This window comes from Oncorhynchus keta, chromosome 18 (genome assembly GCF_023373465.1).
Source record: "Oncorhynchus keta strain PuntledgeMale-10-30-2019 chromosome 18, Oket_V2, whole genome shotgun sequence".
Lineage (NCBI taxonomy): Eukaryota > Metazoa > Chordata > Actinopteri > Salmoniformes > Salmonidae > Oncorhynchus > Oncorhynchus keta.
Window position 1 is genome coordinate 39,800,387 of NC_068438.1, and position 19,147 is coordinate 39,819,533.

Genomic DNA, 19,147 nt, shown 5'->3' on the forward strand with positions numbered 1-19,147 from the left:
GTGCCTTGGACTGTGCTGTTCCTTGGACTGTGCTGTGCCTTGGACTGTGCTGTTCCTTGGACTGTGCTGTGCCTTGGACTGTGCTGTGCCTTGGACTGTGCTGTGCCTTGGACTGTGCTGTACCTTGGACTGTGCTGTGCCTTGGACTGTGCTGTTCCTTGGACTGTGCTGTGCCTTGGACTGTGCTGTACCTTGGACTGTGCTGTGCCTTGGACTGTGCTGTTCCTTGGACTGTGCTGTGCCTTGGACTGTGCTGTGCCTTGGACTGTGCTGTGCCTTGGACTGTGCTGTGCCTTGGACTGTGCTGTTCCTTGGACTGTGCTGTGCCTTGGACTGTGCTGTGCCTTGGACTGTGCTGTTCCTTGGACTGTGCTGTGCCTTGGACTGTGCTGTGCCTTGGACTGTGCTGTACCTTGGACTGTGCTGTGCCTTGGACTGTGCTGTTCCTTGGACTGTGCTGTGCCTTGGACTGTGCTGTGCCTTGGACTGTGCTGTGCCTTGGACTGTGCTGTACCTTGGACTGTGCTGTGCCTTGGACTGTGCTGTGCCTTGGACTGTGCTGTGCCTTGGACTGTGCTGTGCCTTGGACTGTGCTGTGCCTTGGACTGTGCTGTGCCTTGGACTGTGCTGTGCCTTGGACTGTGCTGTGCCTTGCACTGTGCTGTGCCTTGGACTGTGCTGTGCCTTGGACTGTGCTGTGCCTTGGACTGTGTGAATCCTCATTTTCATTAAACCTCCAATTTTCATTAAACCGCCAAGTTGAAACAATAACAAAGTGTCCTATTTTATTTTTAAAAATATAACCTTTATTCAACTAGGCAAGTCAGTAAACAATAAATTATTATTTACAATGACAGCCTACCCCAGCCAAACCCTAACCCGGACGGCGCCCGGCCAATTGTGCGCCGCCCTGTGGGACTCCCGATCACGGCCGGTTGTGACACAGCCCGGGATCGAACCTCATGCTGGAGTGACGGCATAGTAACACTGCGATGCAGTGCCTTAGACCGCTGCGCCACTCAGGAGGCCCAAAATTACAGTTCTAACCATGTTTTGAGGCTGCACAGTTTTTGTTTACATTTACTTTGTTTACAAAGATTGGAGTGAAACAGGCTTATATTTGGGGTTCTGATGGCGTACGACCAGTGTTGAACTCAGCTGCTGAGGGAAGTTATATTCTTCAAGAAACAATGGATAAATATCATTAGTTTAGTCCAGACATTTACCCATCAAACACAACTGTACTCCACCTGTCTGTCATCTGAGCCTTGATCAGCACCTGGGAGCAAACACAATCAGTAATAGCTAAACATTCAACTCTGTGCACAAGGACTACATTTAACGATTTCCATTGAAAAACCAAAACACATTTACTTGAACAATGGTGCAGACGCTACGTTTGGTTTCAGAAGGACTGTTTGTGCCGTCATTCTTTTCATCTGCACTGTTTTTCAACTAAATGTGTTTTCAGCATCACTCTGTTACCGTGGAATTGTCCTATAGCAAACCTAAGAATATACAGTCTACCAAGTCCTCCATTACACACTCACACTGACTGTACACTCACACTGACTGTACACTCACACTGGCTGTACACTGACTGTACACTCACACTGACTGTACACTCACACTGCCTGTACATTGACTGTACACTCACACTGGCTGTACACTGACTGTACACTCACACTGACTGTACACTCACACTGACTGTACACTCACACTGACTATACACTCACACTGACTGTACACTCACACTGACTGTACACTCACACTGGCTGTACACTGACTATACACTCACACTGACTGTACACTGACTGTACACTCACACTGACTGTACACTCACACTGACTGTACACTCACACTGGCTGTACACTGACTATACACTCACACTGACTGTACACTGACTATAGACTCACACTGACTGTACACTCACACTGACTGTACACTCACACTGACTGTACACTGACTGTACACTGACTGTACACTCACACTGACTGTACACTCTCACTGGCTGTACATTGACTGTACACTCACACTGGCTGTACACTGACTGTACACTCACACTGACTGTACACTCACACTGACTGTACACTCACACTGACTATACACTCACACTGACTGTACACTCACACTGACTGTACACTCACACTGACTGTACACTGACTATACACTCACACTGACTGTACACTCACACTGACTGTACACTCACACTGACTGTACACTCACACTGGCTGTACACTGACTATACACTCACACTGACTGTACACTGACTATAGACTCACACTGACTGTACACTCACACTGACTGTACACTCACACTGACTGTACACTGACTGTACACTGACTGTACACTCACACTGACTGTACACTCACACTGACTGTACACTGACTGTACACTGACTATACACTCACACTGACTGTACACTCACACTGACTGTACACTGACTATACACTCACACTGACTGTACACTCACACTGACTGTACACTGACTATACACTGTGCGTGTTGTCAGAAGCGGGAGGCTTTTTGTCAGCTGCTGCAGCTGATGAAGAACAAACATTCCAACCAGGACGAGCCAGACATGATCTCCATCTACATAGGGACCTGGAACATGGGTGAGCTCACACACACACACACACACACACACACACACACACACACACACACACACACACACACACACACACACACACACACACACACACACACACACACACACACACACACACACACACACACTACATGCTACAGATAACCGTCAAACCTCCTAAAGTGAAGAGAAAATTCCATTAGGACTAGAACTCATATCAACATTAGAACAATTTTGATGTCTGGAAAACTGACAAATGTTGATTTTGTGTGTGTGTGTGTGTGTGCGCGCGCGCATGTGTGTGTGTGTAGGTTCTGTGCCCTCCCCCAAGGCGGTGGGTTCCTGGCTGTTGTGTCGTGGGCTGGGAAAGACGCTGGATGAGATGACCGTAACCATTCCTCATGACCTCTACGTGTTCGGAACGCAGGAGAACTCTGTGTGTGACCGTGAGTGGGTCGACTCACTCCGCACCGCACTCAAAGAACACACAGAGCTGGATTACAAACCGGTGAGATGGAGGCGGAATGAGGATCTGGTCAATAGTAGTCCACTCCATTGGGGAATAAGGTGTTGTTTGGGATTGTCCCATTGGGGAATAAGGTGTTGTTAGGGATTGTCCCATTGGGGAATAAGGTGTTGTTAGGGATTGTCCCATTGGGGAATAAGGTGTTGTCAGGGATTGACCTAAGGGGAATAAGGTGTTGTCAGGGATTGACCTAAGGGGAATAAGGTGTTGTCAGGGATTGACCTAAGGGGAATAAGGTGTTGTTAGGGATTGTCCCATTGGGGAATAAGGTGTTGTTAGGGATTGTCCCATTGGGGAATAAGGTGTTGTTAGGGATTGTCCCATTGGGGAATAAGGTGTTGTCAGGGATTGTCCCATTGGGGAATAAGGTGTTGTTAGGGATTGTCCCATTGGGGAATAAGGTGTTGTCAGGGATTGTCCCATTTTGGGAATAAGGTGTTGTTAGGGATTGTCCCATTGGGGAATAAGGTGTTGTTAGGGATTGTCCCATTGGGGAATAAGGTGTTGTCAGGGATTGTCCCATTGGGGAATAAGGTGTTGTTAGGGATTGTCCCATTGGGGAATAAGGTGTTGTTAGGGATTGTCCCATTGGGGAATAAGGTGTTGTTTGGGATTGTCCCATTGGGGAATAAGGTGTTGTTTGGGATTGTCCCATTGGGGAATAAGGTGTTGTCAGGGATTGTCCCATTTTGGGAATAAGGTGTTGTCAGGGATTGTCCCATTGGGGAATAAGATGTTGTCAGGGATTGTCCCATTGGGGAATAAGGTGTTGTTTGGGATTGTCCCATTGGGGAATAAGGTGTTGTCAGGGATTGTCCCATTGGGGAATAAGGTGTTGTTAGGGATTGTCCCATTGGGGAATAAGGTGTTGTTAGGGATTGTCCCATTGGGGAATAAGGTGTTGTCAGGGATTGTCCCATTGGGGAATAAGGTGTTGTCAGGGATTGTCCCATTGGGGAATAAGGTGTTGTCAGGGATTGTCCCATTGGGGAATAAGGTGTTGTTTGGGATTGTCCCATTGGGGAATAAGGTGTTGTCAGGGATTGTCCCATTGGGGAATAAGGTGTTGTTAGGGATTGTCCCATTGGGGAATAAGGTGTTGTTAGGGATTGTCCCATTGGGGAATAAGGTGTTGTTAGGGATTGTCCCATTGGGGAATAAGGTGTTGTTAGGGATTGTCCCATTGGGGAATAAGGTGTTGTTAGGGATTGTCCCATTGGGGAATAAGGTGTTGTCAGGGATTGTCCCATTGGGGAATAAGGTGTTGTTAGGGATTGTCCCATTGGGGAATAAGGTGTTGTTAGGGATTGTCCCATTGGGGAATAAGGTGTTGTCAGGGATTGTCCCATTTTGGGAATAAGGTGTTGTTAGGGATTGTCCCATTGGGGAATAAGGTGTTGTTAGGGATTGTCCCATTGGGGAATAAGGTGTTGTCAGGGATTGTCCCATTGGGGAATAAGGTGTTGTCAGGGATTGTCCCATTGGGGAATAAGGTGTTGTTAGGGATTGTCCCATTGGGGAATAAGGTGTTGTCAGGGATTGTCCCATTGGGGAATAAGGTGTTGTTAGGGATTGTCCCATTGGGGAATAAGGTGTTGTCAGGGATTGTCCCATTTTGGGAATAAGGTGTTGTTAGGGATTGTCCCATTGGGGAATAAGGTGTTGTTAGGGATTGTCCCATTGGGGAATAAGGTGTTGTCAGGGATTGTCCCATTGGGGAATAAGGTGTTGTCAGGGATTGTCCCATTGGGGAATAAGGTGTTGTCAGGGATTGTCCCATTGGGGAATAAGGTGTTGTTTGGGATTGTCCCATTGGGGAATAAGGTGTTGTCAGGGATTGTCCCATTGGGGAATAAGGTGTTGTCAGGGATTGTCCCATTGGGGAATAAGGTGTTGTCAGGGATTGTCCCATTGGGGAATAAGGTGTTGTCAGGGATTGTCCCATTGGGGAATAAGGTGTTGTTTGGGATTGTCCCATTGGGGAATAAGGTGTTGTCAGGGATTGTCCCATTGGGGAATAAGGTGTTGTTTGGGATTGTCCCATTGGGGAATAAGGTGTTGTTAGGGATTGTCCCATTGGGGAATAAGGTGTTGTCAGGGATTGTCCCATTTGGGAATAAGGTGTTGTCAGGGATTGTCCCATTGGGGAATAAGGTGTTGTCAGGGATTGTCCCATTGGGGAATAAGGTGTTGTTAGGGATTGTCCCATTGGGGAATAAGGTGTTGTCAGGGATTGTCCCATTGGGGAATAAGGTGTTGTTAGGGATTGTCCCATTGGGGAATAAGGTGTTGTTAGGGATTGTCCCATTGGGGAATAAGGTGTTGTTAGGGATTGTCCCATTGGGGAATAAGGTGTTGTCAGGGATTGTCCCATTTTGGGAATAAGGTGTTGTCAGGGATTGTCCCATTGGGGAATAAGGTGTTGTTAGGGATTGTCCCATTGGGGAATAAGGTGTTGTCAGGGATTGTCCCATTGGGGAATAAGGTGTTGTTTGGGATTGTCCCATTGGGGAATAAGGTGTTGTTTGGGATTGTCCCATTGGGGAATAAGGTGTTGTTAGGGATTGTCCCATTGGGGAATAAGGTGTTGTCAGGGATTGTCCCACTGGGGAATAATTTGTTGTTTGGGATTGTCCCATTGGGGAATAAGGTGTTGTTTGGGATTGTCCCATTGGGGAATAAGGTGTTGTCAGGGATTGTCCCATTGGGGAATAAGGTGTTGTTAGGGATTGTCCCATTGGGGAATAAGGTGTTGTTAGGGATTGTCCCATTGGGGAATAAGGTGTTGTTAGGGATTGTCCCATTTTGGGAATAAGGTGTTGTCAGGGATTGTCCCATTGGGGAATAAGGTGTTGTTAGGGATTGTCCCATTGGGGAATAAGGTGTTGTTAGGGATTGTCCCATTTTGGGAATAAGGTGTTGTCAGGGATTGTCCCATTGGGGAATAAGGTGTTGTTAGGGATTGTCCCATTGGGGAATAAGGTGTTGTCAGGGATTGTCCCATTGGGGAATTTGGTGTTGTTTGGGATTGTCCCATTGGGGAATAAGGTGTTGTTTGGGATTGTCCCATTGGGGAATAAGGTGTTGTTTGGGATTGTCCCATTGGGGAATAAGGTGTTGTTAGGGATTGTCCCATTGGGGAATAAGGTGTTGTCAGGGATTGTCCCACTGGGGAATAATTTGTTGTTTGGGATTGTCCCATTGGGGAATAAGGTGTTGTTTGGGATTGTCCCATTGGGGAATAAGGTGTTGTTTGGGATTGTCCCATTGGGGAATAAGTTGTTGTTAGGGATTGTCCCATTGGGGAATAAGGTGTTGTTAGGGATTGTCCCATTGGGGAATAAGGTGTTGTTTGGGATTGTCCCATTGGGGAATAAGGTGTTGTTTGGGATTGTCCCATTGGGGAATAATTTGTTGTTTGGGATTGTCCCATTGGGGAATAAGGTGTTGTTTGGGATTGTCCCATTGGGGAATAAGGTGTTGTTTGGGATTGTCCCATTGGGGAATAAGGTGTTGTTAGGGATTGTCCCATTGGGGAATAAGGTGTTGTTTGGGATTGTCCCATTGGGGAATAAGGTGTTGTCAGGGATTGTCCCATTTTGGGAATAAGGTGTTGTCAGGGATTGTCCCATTGGGGAATAAGGTGTTGTTTGGGATTGTCCCATTGGGGAATAAGGTGTTGTCAGGGATTGTCCCATTTTGGGAATAAGGTGTTGTCAGGGATTGTCCCATTGGGGAATAAGGTGTTGTTTGGGATTGTCCCATTGGGGAATAAGGTGTTGTCAGGGATTGTCCCATTGGGGAATTTGGTGTTGTTTGGGATTGTCCCATTGGGGAATAAGGTGTTGTTTGGGATTGTCCCATTGGGGAATAAGGTGTTGTTTGGGATTGTCCCATTGGGGAATAAGGTGTTGTTAGGGATTGTCCCATTGGGGAATAAGGTGTTGTCAGGGATTGTCCCACTGGGGAATAATTTGTTGTTTGGGATTGTCCCATTGGGGAATAAGGTGTTGTTTGGGATTGTCCCATTGGGGAATAAGGTGTTGTTTGGGATTGTCCCATTGGGGAATAAGTTGTTGTTAGGGATTGTCCCATTGGGGAATAAGGTGTTGTTAGGGATTGTCCCATTGGGGAATAAGGTGTTGTTTGGGATTGTCCCATTGGGGAATAAGGTGTTGTTTGGGATTGTCCCATTGGGGAATAAGTTGTTGTTAGGGATTGTCCCATTGGGGTATAAGGTGTTGTTAGGGATTGTCCCATTGGGGAATAAGGTGTTGTTTGGGATTGTCCCATTGGGGAATAAGGTGTTGTTTGGGATTGTCCCATTGGGGAATAAGGTGTTGTCAGGGATTGTCCCATTGGGGAATAAGGTGTTGTTTGGGATTGTCCCATTGGGGAATAAGGTGTTGTTTGGGATTGTCCCATTGGGGAATAAGGTGTTGTCAGGGATTGTCCTGTTAGTCTAAATTAGCCTGATCTGAGAAGCAGCAAGGCAGAATGGTTGGGTTTACTCCTGAGGTTAACTTCCATGTTACTCTGTCCTGCTCTCCTGGGTTCTAGATCGCGGTCCAGACTCTGTGGAACATTAAGATAGCGGTGCTGGTGAAACCAGAACATGAAAACCGCATCAGTCATGTGGGAGTGTCCAGTGTTAAAACGGGCATTGCTAATACGCTGGGTAAGACCACTCTCACACACACACACACACACACACACACACACACACACACACACACACACACACACACACACACACACACACACACACACACACACACACACACACACACACACACACACACACAGTTACAAACAATTGACTATATTCATGCTGTATGTTTGTCCTTTCTTGTTGCTAGGTAACAAAGGGGCAGTGGGCGTGTCTTTCATGTTTAATGGAACTTCCTTCGGCTTTGTGAACTGTCACCTGACATCAGGCAACGAAAAGATCGGCAGGTACGCAGACACACAGTGATATCATTGGGTAATGTATCATTATGTGAAGTTTGACAGGACTCCATATTTGCACAAAACTGCCCCTATGCTCACAACTCTTCCTCTTCAACCATTCCCTGACCCTTGACCCCTGACCCCTGCAGGAGGAACCAGAACTACCTGGATATCCTACGGCTGCTCTCTCTAGGAGATAAACAGCTGAGCTCCTTTGACATCTCTCTACGCTTCACACACCTCTTCTGGCTGGGAGACCTCAACTACAGGCTGGACATGGACATACAGGTACCATAACACACACACACACACACACGTAGACCCATGCACAAACACACACGCATGGATGCAAACACACCCTCTCTCTCTCTCTCTCTCTCTCTCTCTCTCTCTCTCTCTCTCTCTCTCTCTCTCTCTCTCTATCTCCCTCTCTCTCTCTCTCTCTCTCTCTCTCTCTCTCTCTCTCTCTCTCTCTCTCTCTCTCTCTCTCTCTCTCTCTCTCTCTCTCTCTCTCTCTCTCTCTATCTCTATCCGCTCTCTATCTCTCTCTCTCTATCTCTCTCTCTCTATCTCTCTCTCTCTCTCTCTCTCTCTCTCTCTCTCTCTCTCTCTCCCTCTACCTCTCCCCTCTATCTATCTCTCTCTCTCTCTCTCTCTCTCTCTCTCTCTCCTCTCTCTCCTCTCTCTCTCTCTCCCTCTCTCTCTCTCCCTCTCTCCTCTCTCTCTCTCTCTCTCTCTCTCTCTCTCTCTCTCTCTCCTCTCTCTCTCTCTCTCTCTCTCTCTCTCTCTCTCTCTCTCTCTCTCTCTCTCTCTCTCTCTCTCTCTCTCTCTCTCTCTCTCCTCCCTATCTATCTCCTCTCCCTATCTATCTACCTCTCCCCTATATCTCCCTCTCTCTCTCTGTCTCTCTCAGGAGATCCTGAACTACATCAACCGGAAAGAGTTTGATCCTCTGCTGAAGGTGGACCAGCTGAACCTGGAGAGAGAGAAGAACAAGGTGTTCCTGCGCTTTGGTCAGTACACACACACACACACACACACACACACACACACACACACACACACACACACACACACACACACACACACACACACACACACACACACACACACACACACACACACACACACACACACACACTCCTTCCCCTCATTCGCTATGCGCTCTGCTGTATTCTGTGGAAGACTTTGTTGTAATGTGTGTTTGTGTATCCTCTGGTACAGCGGAGGAGGAGATATCCTACCCACCCACCTACCGGTATGAACGTGGGTCTAGGGATACATACGTGTGGCAGAAACAGAAGGCCACAGGGGTATGTACACGCATACTCCCTTTTTGATGCTAAACATGTATTCCCATACCAAATCGTGTTTTCCCTATCCCGAAACCTAATCCTAACTCCATCCAAGCTGTGGATGTAAGGACTGACCATCCATGATATCAGCATTACAGTTGTAACCGTGTTATGAGGCTATACAGTGTTTGTTTACATTTGCATTGTTTACAAACGTTGGAATAAAACAAGTTTCTATTTTGGGCTCTGATGGGGTACGACAGTTAAAATAAGCTCATGAGTCATTTATTTTATTCTTCAAGACTCAATGGGTACATTGAGGGGACTTATCAGGACACCGTGGGGACTTATCAGGACATTGTGGGGACTTATCAGGACATTGTGGGGACTTATCAGGACATTGTGGGGACTTATCAGGACATTGTGGGGACTTATCAGGACATTGTGGGGACTTATCAGGACATTGTGGGGACTTATCAGGACATTGTGGGGACTTATCAGGACATTGTGGGGACTTATCAGGACATTGTGGGGACTTATCAGGACATTGTGGGGACTTATCAGGACATTGTGGGGACTTATCAGGACATTGTGGGGACTTATCAGGACATTATGGGGACTTATCAGGACATTGTGGGGACTTATCAGGACATTGTGGGGACTTATCAGGACATTGTGGGGACTTATCAGGACATTGTGGGGACTTATCAGGACATTGTGGGGACTAATCAGGACATTATGTGGACTTATCAGGACATTGTGGGGACTTATCAGGACATTGTGGGGACTAATCAGGACATTATGTGGACTTATCAGGACATTATGTGGACTTATCAGGACATTGTGGGGACTTATCAGGACATTGTGGTTCCTGATAAGGTAGGAAAACACACACAATTACATTCCGGCTCAGATGGAGAGATCTCTGTTCACTCACATATCCCCTTCTCTTCTTCCTCCCTCTCCCTCCCTCCCTCCCTCCCTCTGTCTCTGTCTCTTCCTCCCTGTCTCTCTCTTCCTCTCTCCCTCCCTCTCTATCTCTCTCTCTCTCTCTGCCTCCCTGTCTCCCTCTGTCTCTCTCTTCCTCCCTGTCTCTCTCTTCCTCTCTCCCTCCCTCTCTCTCTGTCTCTCTCTCCCTCCCTCTCTCTCTGTCTCTCTCTCCCTCCCTCTCTCTCTGTCTCTCTCTTCCTCCCTGTCTCTCTCCCTCTCGCCCTCCCTCTCTCCCTCCCTCTCTCTCTGTCTCTCTCTCCCTCCCTCTCTCTCTGTCTCTCTCTTCCTCCCTGTCTCCCTCTGTCTCTCTCTTCCTCCCTGTCTCTCTCTTCCTCTCTCCCTCCCTCCTCTCTCTCTCTCTCTCTCTCTCTCTCTCTCTCTCTCTCTCTCTCCCTCTCTCTCTCTCTCCCTCCCTCTCTCTCTGTCTCTCCCTGCCTCTCTCTCTTTCTCTCTCTTCCTCCCTGTCTCCCTCCCTCTCTCTCTTTCTCTCTCTTCCTCCCTGTCTCCCTCCCTCTCTCTCTTCCTCCCTCTACCTCCCTCTCTCTTCCTCCCTCTCCCTCGCTCTCTCCCTCCCTGTCTCTCTCCCTCCCGCTCACCCTCTCTGTCTCTCTCTTCCTCTCTCCCTCCTGCTCTCCCTCTCTGTCTCTCTCTTCCTCCCTCTCTTCCTCCCTGTCTCTCTCTCTTCCTCTCTCCCACTCTCTCTCTCTGCCTGTCTCTCTTTCTCCCTCATTCGCTCTTTCTCGCTCTCCCTCTCACTCTCTCACCCTTCCCTCTCTCTCGCCTCTCTCTTTATTTCTCTCTCTCTTCCTCCCTCCCACTCTCTCTCCCACTCTCCCTCTCTGTCTCTCGCTCTTCCTCTCACTCTCACCCCTCCCTCTCTCTCCCTCCCACTCTCTCTCTTGCTCTCGCTCTCCCTCTCTCACCCCTCCCCCTCTCTCCCTCTCTCTCTGCCCCTCTCTCCCTCCCTGTCTCTCTCTTCCTCCCTCCCACTCTCTCTCTCTCTTTCTCCCTCCCACTCTCCCTCTCTGTCTCTCGCTCCCTCTCAGATGAGGACTAACGTCCCGTCTTGGTGTGACAGAATCCTATGGAAGTCTTACCCTGAGACTCACATTGTCTGTAACTCCTATGGTGAGACCCTGCATCTTCAACAACTCTGTACATCTATTTACTGTATAGACAAGGTTTTCTAAACTCAGTCCTGTGGACCTCAAGAGGTACACATTACACATTATTAATCTGTATCTGGTTAATCTGTATCGGCTTTTTTTGGTCCTCCAATAATCGGTATCGGCACACACCTACACAGCTGATTCAAATAATCAACCAATCATCAAGCTTTGATCATTTGAATCAGCTGTGTAGTCTTAGGGTAAAAAATAAAACGTGTACCTCTTAAGGGCCCGAGGACTGAGTTTGAAAAACCCTGAGCTACAACTCCTGACGTTCTGTTTCAGTTGCCTTATACTCCTAGTGCCGGCGTTTAGCACATCATGTGATGAAATCATGTTTCCCTCTCAGGCTGCACAGATGACATGGTGACCAGTGACCACTCCCCAGTGTTCGGTACGTTTGAGGTGGGGGTCACCTCGCAGTTTGTCTCCAAGAAAGGTACGGCCACTCGCTATGACAACCACATAGTTATTTTTTTCATCAGCTCACTATAAGCCAAGGGTTTTTAACGTTGCACCTCTGCCCAACCCCCTCTCCCTGTCTCTCTCTCCAGGTCTGCCGAAGTCCTCTGAACAGGCCTATATAGAGTTTGAGAATATTGAGGCCATTGTGAAGACGGCCAGCAGAACCAAGTTCTTCATCGAGTTCTACTCTACCTGCCTGGAGGGTGAGACACACACACACACACACACCTACACACACACACGCACACACCTACACACACCTACACCTACACGCACACACCTACACACGAGAGGTCAACTGATTATGATTTTTCAGCGACGATACCTATACCGTTTATTGGAGGACCAAAAAAAGCCAATACAGATTAATCGGACGATTTTTATATATATATTTGTAATAATGACAAGAGAAGAAAGTAAAAGTGCAATATGTGCTATGTAAGAAAGCTAACATTTAAGTTCCTTGCTCAGAACATGAGAACATATGAAAGCTGGTGGTTCCTTTTAACATGAGTCTTCAATATTCCCAGTTAAGAAGTTTTAGGTTGTAGTTATTATAGAACTTATAGGACTATTTCTCTCTATACCATTTGTATTTCATATACCTTTGACTATTAGATGTTCTAATAGGTACTTTAGTATTGCCAGCCTAATCTCGGGAGTTGATAGGCTTGAAGTCATAAACAGCGTTGTGCTTCAAGCATTGTGAAGAGCTGCTGGTAAACGCAGGAAAGTGCTGTTTGAATGAATGCTTACGAGCCTGCTGGTGCCTACCACCGCTCAGTCAGACTGCTCTATCAAATATCAAATCATAGACTTAATTATAATATAATAAACATACAGAAATATGAGCCGTAGGTCATTAATATGGTAAAATCCGGAAACTATAATTTCGAAAACAAAACGTTTATTCTTTCAGTGAAATACGGAACCATTCTGTTATTTTATCTAACGGGTGGCATCCATAAGTCTAAATATTGCTGTTACATTGCACAACCTTCAATGTTATGCCATAATTACGTACAATTCTGACAAATTAGTTCACAACGAGCCAGGCGGCCCAAACTGCTGCATATACCCTGACTCTACTTGCACTGAACACAAGATAAGTGACACAACTTCCCTAGTTAATATTGCCTGCTAACATTAATTTCTTTTAACTAAATATGCAGGTTTAAAAATATATACTTGTGTATTGATTTAAAGAAAGGCATTGATGTTTATGGTTAGGTACATTAGTGCAATTACTGCTTTTTTCGCAAACGCGCTTGTTAAATCACCCGTTTGGCGAAGTAGGCTGTGATTCGATGATAAATTAACAGGCACCACATCGATTATATGCAACGCAGGACAAGCTAGATAAACTAGTAATATCATCAACCATGTGTAGTTAGCTAGTGATTATGTTAAGATTTATTGTTTTTTATGAGATAAGTTTAATGCTAGATAGTAACTTACCTTGCCTCCTTGCTGCACTCGTATAACAGGTAGTCAGCCTGCCACGCAGTCTCCTCGTGGAGTGCAATGGAATCGGCCATAATCGGTGTCCAAAAATGCTGATTACCGATTGTTATGAAAACTTGAAATCGGCTCTAATTAATCAGCCATTCCTATTTAATCGGTCGACCTCTACTCTACTACACACACACAAAGTTCTACTCTAGAGACTTAATTACATGTTTATTTCCACTCTCTTTCTCTCGCTCTGTCCCTCTCCCTCTCTCCGTAGAGTTTAAGAAGAGTTATGAGAATGACAGTCAAAGTAGTGACAACATCAACTTCCTGCGTGTGGGCTGGACCAATAAGCAGCTGACCACGCTGAAGCCCCTCCTCTCTGAGATAGAATATCTCCAGGACCAACACCTGCTGCTCACCGTCAAATCACTGGATGGATACGAGTCTTATGGTACCACTGTCTGTCTGTTTGTGTTCTGTCTCCAAGTGTGTGTGTGTGTTCTGTCTCCAAGTTTGTGTGTGTGTGTTCTGTCTCCAAGTTTGTGTGTGTGTGTTCTGTCTCCAAGTTTGTGTGTGTGTGTTCTGTCTCCAAGTTTGTGTGTGTGTGTTCTGTCTCCAAATTTGTGTGTGTGTGTTCTGTCTCCAAGTGTGTGTGTGTGTTCTGTCTCTTAAGTGTGTGTGTGTGTTCTGTCTCCAAGTGTGTGTGTGTGTGTGTGTGTGTGTGTGTGTGTGTGTGTGTGTGTGTGTGTGTGTGTGTGTGTTTGTTACAGGTTTTCCGTTAGGAAATGTGGTGCCATACATTTGACCTGCAGCATTGTAATGTACAGGACCCATATGCATTGGGTGTGTAACCTGACTAGGGCGTCCACCCACAGTGCTCAGAATGACAGGAATCACATTTACTGCATATTATGCTAATTCATATTAACAGAACATACAAGTGGAGGACGCAACGCCGTGCATCCTTCTTACCAAATTAAATTACGCACTTTAAAGATGCTAGAAAAACTCTCCACATTTACTTTTCCTCAGCCAACAAGACGATTAACCAACAGCAAAATCACTTGACTATGTCAATCTACTATCCCCCATAGTATAAAAGTTTACCGATTCTATTTGTTAACTTGTTGTTCTGTTGGAGAAAGGAATAGCCCAAACAGACTCTGGGACTGTTGTGGGAGGATAGATCCCAAATTCATACAACCAGTAGACCTAGGCTACATCCTGGTTTAGTTTTTAAGCGTTGAGGTTGATGCAACAGATCAGCTCATTTAGCTCGTTAATTATTTATTCACATCATAGCAGCAAAGCTCACATGGCAGTAGGCTGCAGTTGTCAAACCTTACCTTGATCACTATTTTGTTGCCTGCCTTGTTACAGCCTGGAATCAAACCAGAGTCTGTAGTGACGCCTCTAGCACTGAGATGGAGTGCCTTAGACCGCTGCGCCACTCGGGAGCCCTATTTAATCAATGAGTAGTTAAAATATATATATATTGCAATGTGATCTTTTGATTTTCCCTGACAATTGGCCAGTGCCAATGTGATCTTTGATTTTCCCTGACAATTGGCCAGTGCCAATTTGATCTTTTGATTTTCCCTGACAATTGGCCAGTGCCAATGTGATCTTTTGATTTTCCCTGACAATTGGCCAGTGCCAATTTGATCTTTGATTTTCCCTGACAATTGGCCAGTGCCAATTTGATTTTTGATTTTTTGATTACAAAAAAACACAAGGAAGGAGTAACATTAAAGCATTAGAACATGAAGGACAAACAATACAGACAGCATCAAGACACGTTAAAACGTATCAGTCTTTCTGCAACAGAGCCGTCCTTATGTGTCAGGGTGCGTGATATAAAATATATGTCATAGTTTCCTTTTTCATGATCACAATCTTGTGAAACCCGAACCCTCCAAGATCCCCCACAGTTCCCCAAAAGCTGTCCCTCAACCATTCGAGACCCCTCCCACAGTCCCCCCGAAAGAAAAAACCCCAAAACAATGAATTCCATTCCCCATCCCCAAGAACCCCCCCAATGCACCAACAACCAAGAGAATAAACTAAAGAGAAAAAAGGAAAAGACAAGAAAACAGAAAACAACAATGCAACAATATATAATAATAATAATAATAATAATAATAATAATAATAATACATTTAAAACAAAGGACATCAAGAACAACTGAAATCATAACAGCGATGCCAACTGTATATGTTTGTGTGCATGTCTGGCACTATTACATGTGTGTGTGTGTTCTTGTATGTGTTGATTTGAATGAGAGTGTGTGTATATGCATATGTACAAACACCTGCACAGCATCAGCCTCAGGCAAACCGGCATTAGTTGTAAAAACACTGCCACTTAGTGTCATTCAAATGTACTTTTATTATGTTTTATTTTGACGTTTTTTCCCCCTTTATCTTTTGACCATCATTCTCTCACACAGCAACTCCACTCCCTCTTGTCTCCAATTCCACATACCAACCCTCAGCTTCCCTCAGCTCATCCCAACCCTCAGCTTCCCTCAGCCCATCCCATCTATCTCTGCTGGTCCCCCTCAGCTTCCCTCAGCCCATCCCATCTATCTCTGCTGGTTACCCTCAGCTTCCCTCAGCCCATCCCAACCCTCAGCTTCCCTCAGCTCATCCTAACCCTCAGCTTCCCTCAGCCCATCCCATCTATCTCTGCTGGTTACCCTCAGCTTCCCTCAGCCCATCCCAACCCTCAGCTTCCCTCAGCCCATCCCAACCCTCAGCTTCCCTCAGCCCATCCCAACCCTCAGCTTCCCTCAGCCCATCCTAACCCTCAGCTTCCTCAGCCCATCCCATCTATCTCTGCTGGTTACCCTCAGCTTCCCTCAGCCCATCCCAACCCTCAGCTTCCTCAGCCCATCGCATCTATCTCTGCTGGTTACCCTCAGCTTCCCTCAGCCCATCCCAACCCTCAGCTTCCCTCAGCCCATCCCATCTATCTCTGCTGGTTACCCTCAGCTTCCTCAGCCCATCCCAACCCTCAGCTTCCCTCAGCCCATCCCATCTATCTCTGCTGGTTACCCTCAGCTTCCCTCAGTCCATCCCAACCCTCAGCTTCCCTCAGCCCATCCCAACCCTCAGCTTCCTCAGCCCATCCCAACCTTCCTCAGCCCATCCCAACCCTCAGCTTCCCTCAGCCCATCCCAACCCTCAGCTTCCTCAGCCCATCCCAACCCTCAGCTTCCCTCAGCTCATCCCAACCCTCAGCTTCCCTCAGCCCATCCCATCTATCTCTGCTGGTTACCCTCAGCTTCCCTCAGCCCATCCCAACCCTCAGCTTCCCTCAGCCCATCCCAACCCTCAGCTTCCCTCAGCCCATCCCATCTATCTCTGCTGGTTACCCTCAGCTTCCTCAGCCCATCCCAACCCTCAGCTTCCTCAGCCCATCCCAACACTCAGCTTCCATCAGCCCATCCCAACCCTCAGCTTCCCTCAGCCCATAACCCTCCTTCCCTCAGCCCATCGCATCTATCTCTGCTGGTTACCCTCAGCTTCCCTCAGCCCATCCCAACCCTCAGCTTCCCTCAGCCCATCCCATCTATCTCTGCTGGTTACCCTCAGCTTCCTCAGCCCATCCCAACCCTCAGCTTCCCTCAGCCCATCCCATCTATCTCTGCTGGTTACCCTCAGCTTCCCTCAGTCCATCCCAACCCTCAGCTTCCCTCAGCCCATCCCAACCCTCAGCTTCCCTCAGCCCATCCCAACCCTCAGCTTCCTCAGCCCATCCCAACCCTCAGCTTCCTCAGCCCATCCCAACCCTCAGCTTCCTCAGCCCATCCCAACCCTCAGCTTCCCTCAGCCCATCCCAACCCTCAGCTTCCTCAGCTCATCCCAACCCTCAGCTTCCCTCAGCCCATCCCATCTATCTCTGCTGGTTACCCTCAGCTTCCCTCAGCCCATCCCAACCCTCAGCTTCCCTCAGCCCATCCCAACCCTCAGCTTCCCTCAGCCCATCCCACCCATCACCGCTCGTTACCCTCAGCTTCCCTCAGCCCATCCCAACCCTCAGCTTCCCTCAGCCCATCCCAACACTCAGCTTCCATCAGCCCATCCCAACCCTCAGCTTCCCTCAGCCCATCCTAACCCTCAGCTTCCTCAGCCCATCCCAACCCTCAGCTTCCATCAGCCCATCCCAACCCTCAGCTTCCCTCAGCCCATCCTAACCCTCAGCTTCCCTCAGCCCATCCCATCTATCTCTGCTGGTTACCCTCAGCTTCCTCAGCCCATCCCAACCCTCAGCTTCCCTCAGCCCATCCATCTATCTCTGCTGGTTACCCTCAGCTTCCCTCAGCCCATCCCAACCCTCAGCTTCCTCAGCCCATCCCATCTATCTCTGCTGGTTACCCTCAGCTTCCCTCAGCCCATCCCAACCCTCAGCTTCCCTCAGCCCATCCCATCTATCTCTGCTGGTTACCCTCAGCTTCCTCAGTCCATCCCAACCCTCAGCTTCCCTCAGCCCATCCCAACCCTCAGCTTCCCTCAGCCCATCCCAACCCTCAGCTTCCTCAGCCCATCCCAACCCTCAGCTTCCCTCAGCCCATCCCAACCCTCAGCTTCCCTCAGCCCATCCCAACCCTCAGCTTCCCTCAGCCCATCCCAACCCTCAGCTTCCCTCAGCTCATCCCAACCCTCAGCTTCCCTCAGCCCATCCCATCTATCTCTGCTGGTTACCCTCAGCTTCCCTCAGCCCATCCCAACCCTCAGCTTCCCTCAGCCCATCCCAACCCTCAGCTTCCCTCAGCCCATCCCATCTATCTCTGCTGGTTACCCTCAGCTTCCCTCAGCCCATCCCAACCCTCAGCTTCCCTCAGCCCATCCCAACACTCAGCTTCCATCAGCCCATCCCAACCCTCAGCTTCCCTCAGCCCATCCTAACCCTCAGCTTCCCTCAGCCCATCCCATCTATCTCTGCTGGTTACCCTCAGCTTCCCTCAGCCCATCCCAACCCTCAGCTTCCCTCAGCCCATCCCATCTATCTCTGCTGGTTACCCTCAGCTTCCCTCAGCCCATCCCAACCCTCAGCTTCCCTCAGCCCATCCCATCTATCTCTGCTGGTTACCCTCAGCTTCCCTCAGTCCATCCCAACCCTCAGCTTCCCTCAGCCCATCCCAACCCTCAGCTTCCCTCAGCCCATCCCAACCCTCAGCTTCCCTCAGCCCATCCCAACCCTCAGCTTCCCTCAGCCCATCCCAACCCTCAGCTTCCCTCAGCCCATCCCAACCCTCAGCTTCCCTCAGCCCATCCCAACCCTCAGCTTCCCTCAGCTCATCCCAACCCTCAGCTTCCCTCAGCCCATCCCATCTATCTCTGCTGGTTACCCTCAGCTTCCCTCAGCCCATCCCAACCCTCAGCTTCCCTCAGCCCATCCCAACCCTCAGCTTCCCTCAGCCCATCCCATCTATCTCTGCTGATTACCCTCAGCTTCCTCAGCCCATCCCAACCCTCAGCTTCCTCAGCCCATCCCAACACTCAGCTTCCATCAGCCCATCCCAACCCTCAGCTTCCCTCAGCCCATCCTAACCCTCAGCTTCCTCAGCCCATCCCAACCCTCAGCTTCCATCAGCCCATCCCAACCCTCAGCTTCCCTCAGCCCATCCTAACCCTCAGCTTCCCTCAGCCCATCCCATCTATCTCTGCTGGTTACCCTCAGCTTCCCTCAGCCCATCCCAACC

At 48.3% G+C, this 19,147-nt stretch overlaps 1 protein-coding gene across 1 annotated transcript in view; it reads left to right on the forward strand.

Moving 5' to 3' along the window:
• Positions 1-19,147, forward strand: part of inppl1a (inositol polyphosphate phosphatase-like 1a) — a 103,992-nt gene that overhangs the window by 67,097 nt on the left and 17,748 nt on the right. The window contains exons 11-21 of the mRNA XM_052468150.1: positions 2,513-2,615; positions 2,902-3,098; positions 7,677-7,794; positions 7,976-8,072; positions 8,216-8,354; positions 8,980-9,079; positions 9,291-9,379; positions 11,398-11,479; positions 11,870-11,959; positions 12,075-12,188; positions 13,715-13,891. Coding sequence (XP_052324110.1) covers positions 2,513-2,615; positions 2,902-3,098; positions 7,677-7,794; positions 7,976-8,072; positions 8,216-8,354; positions 8,980-9,079; positions 9,291-9,379; positions 11,398-11,479; positions 11,870-11,959; positions 12,075-12,188; positions 13,715-13,891 — 1,306 coding nt within the window. The remainder of the gene's footprint in view (positions 1-2,512; positions 2,616-2,901; positions 3,099-7,676; positions 7,795-7,975; positions 8,073-8,215; positions 8,355-8,979; positions 9,080-9,290; positions 9,380-11,397; positions 11,480-11,869; positions 11,960-12,074; positions 12,189-13,714; positions 13,892-19,147) is intronic.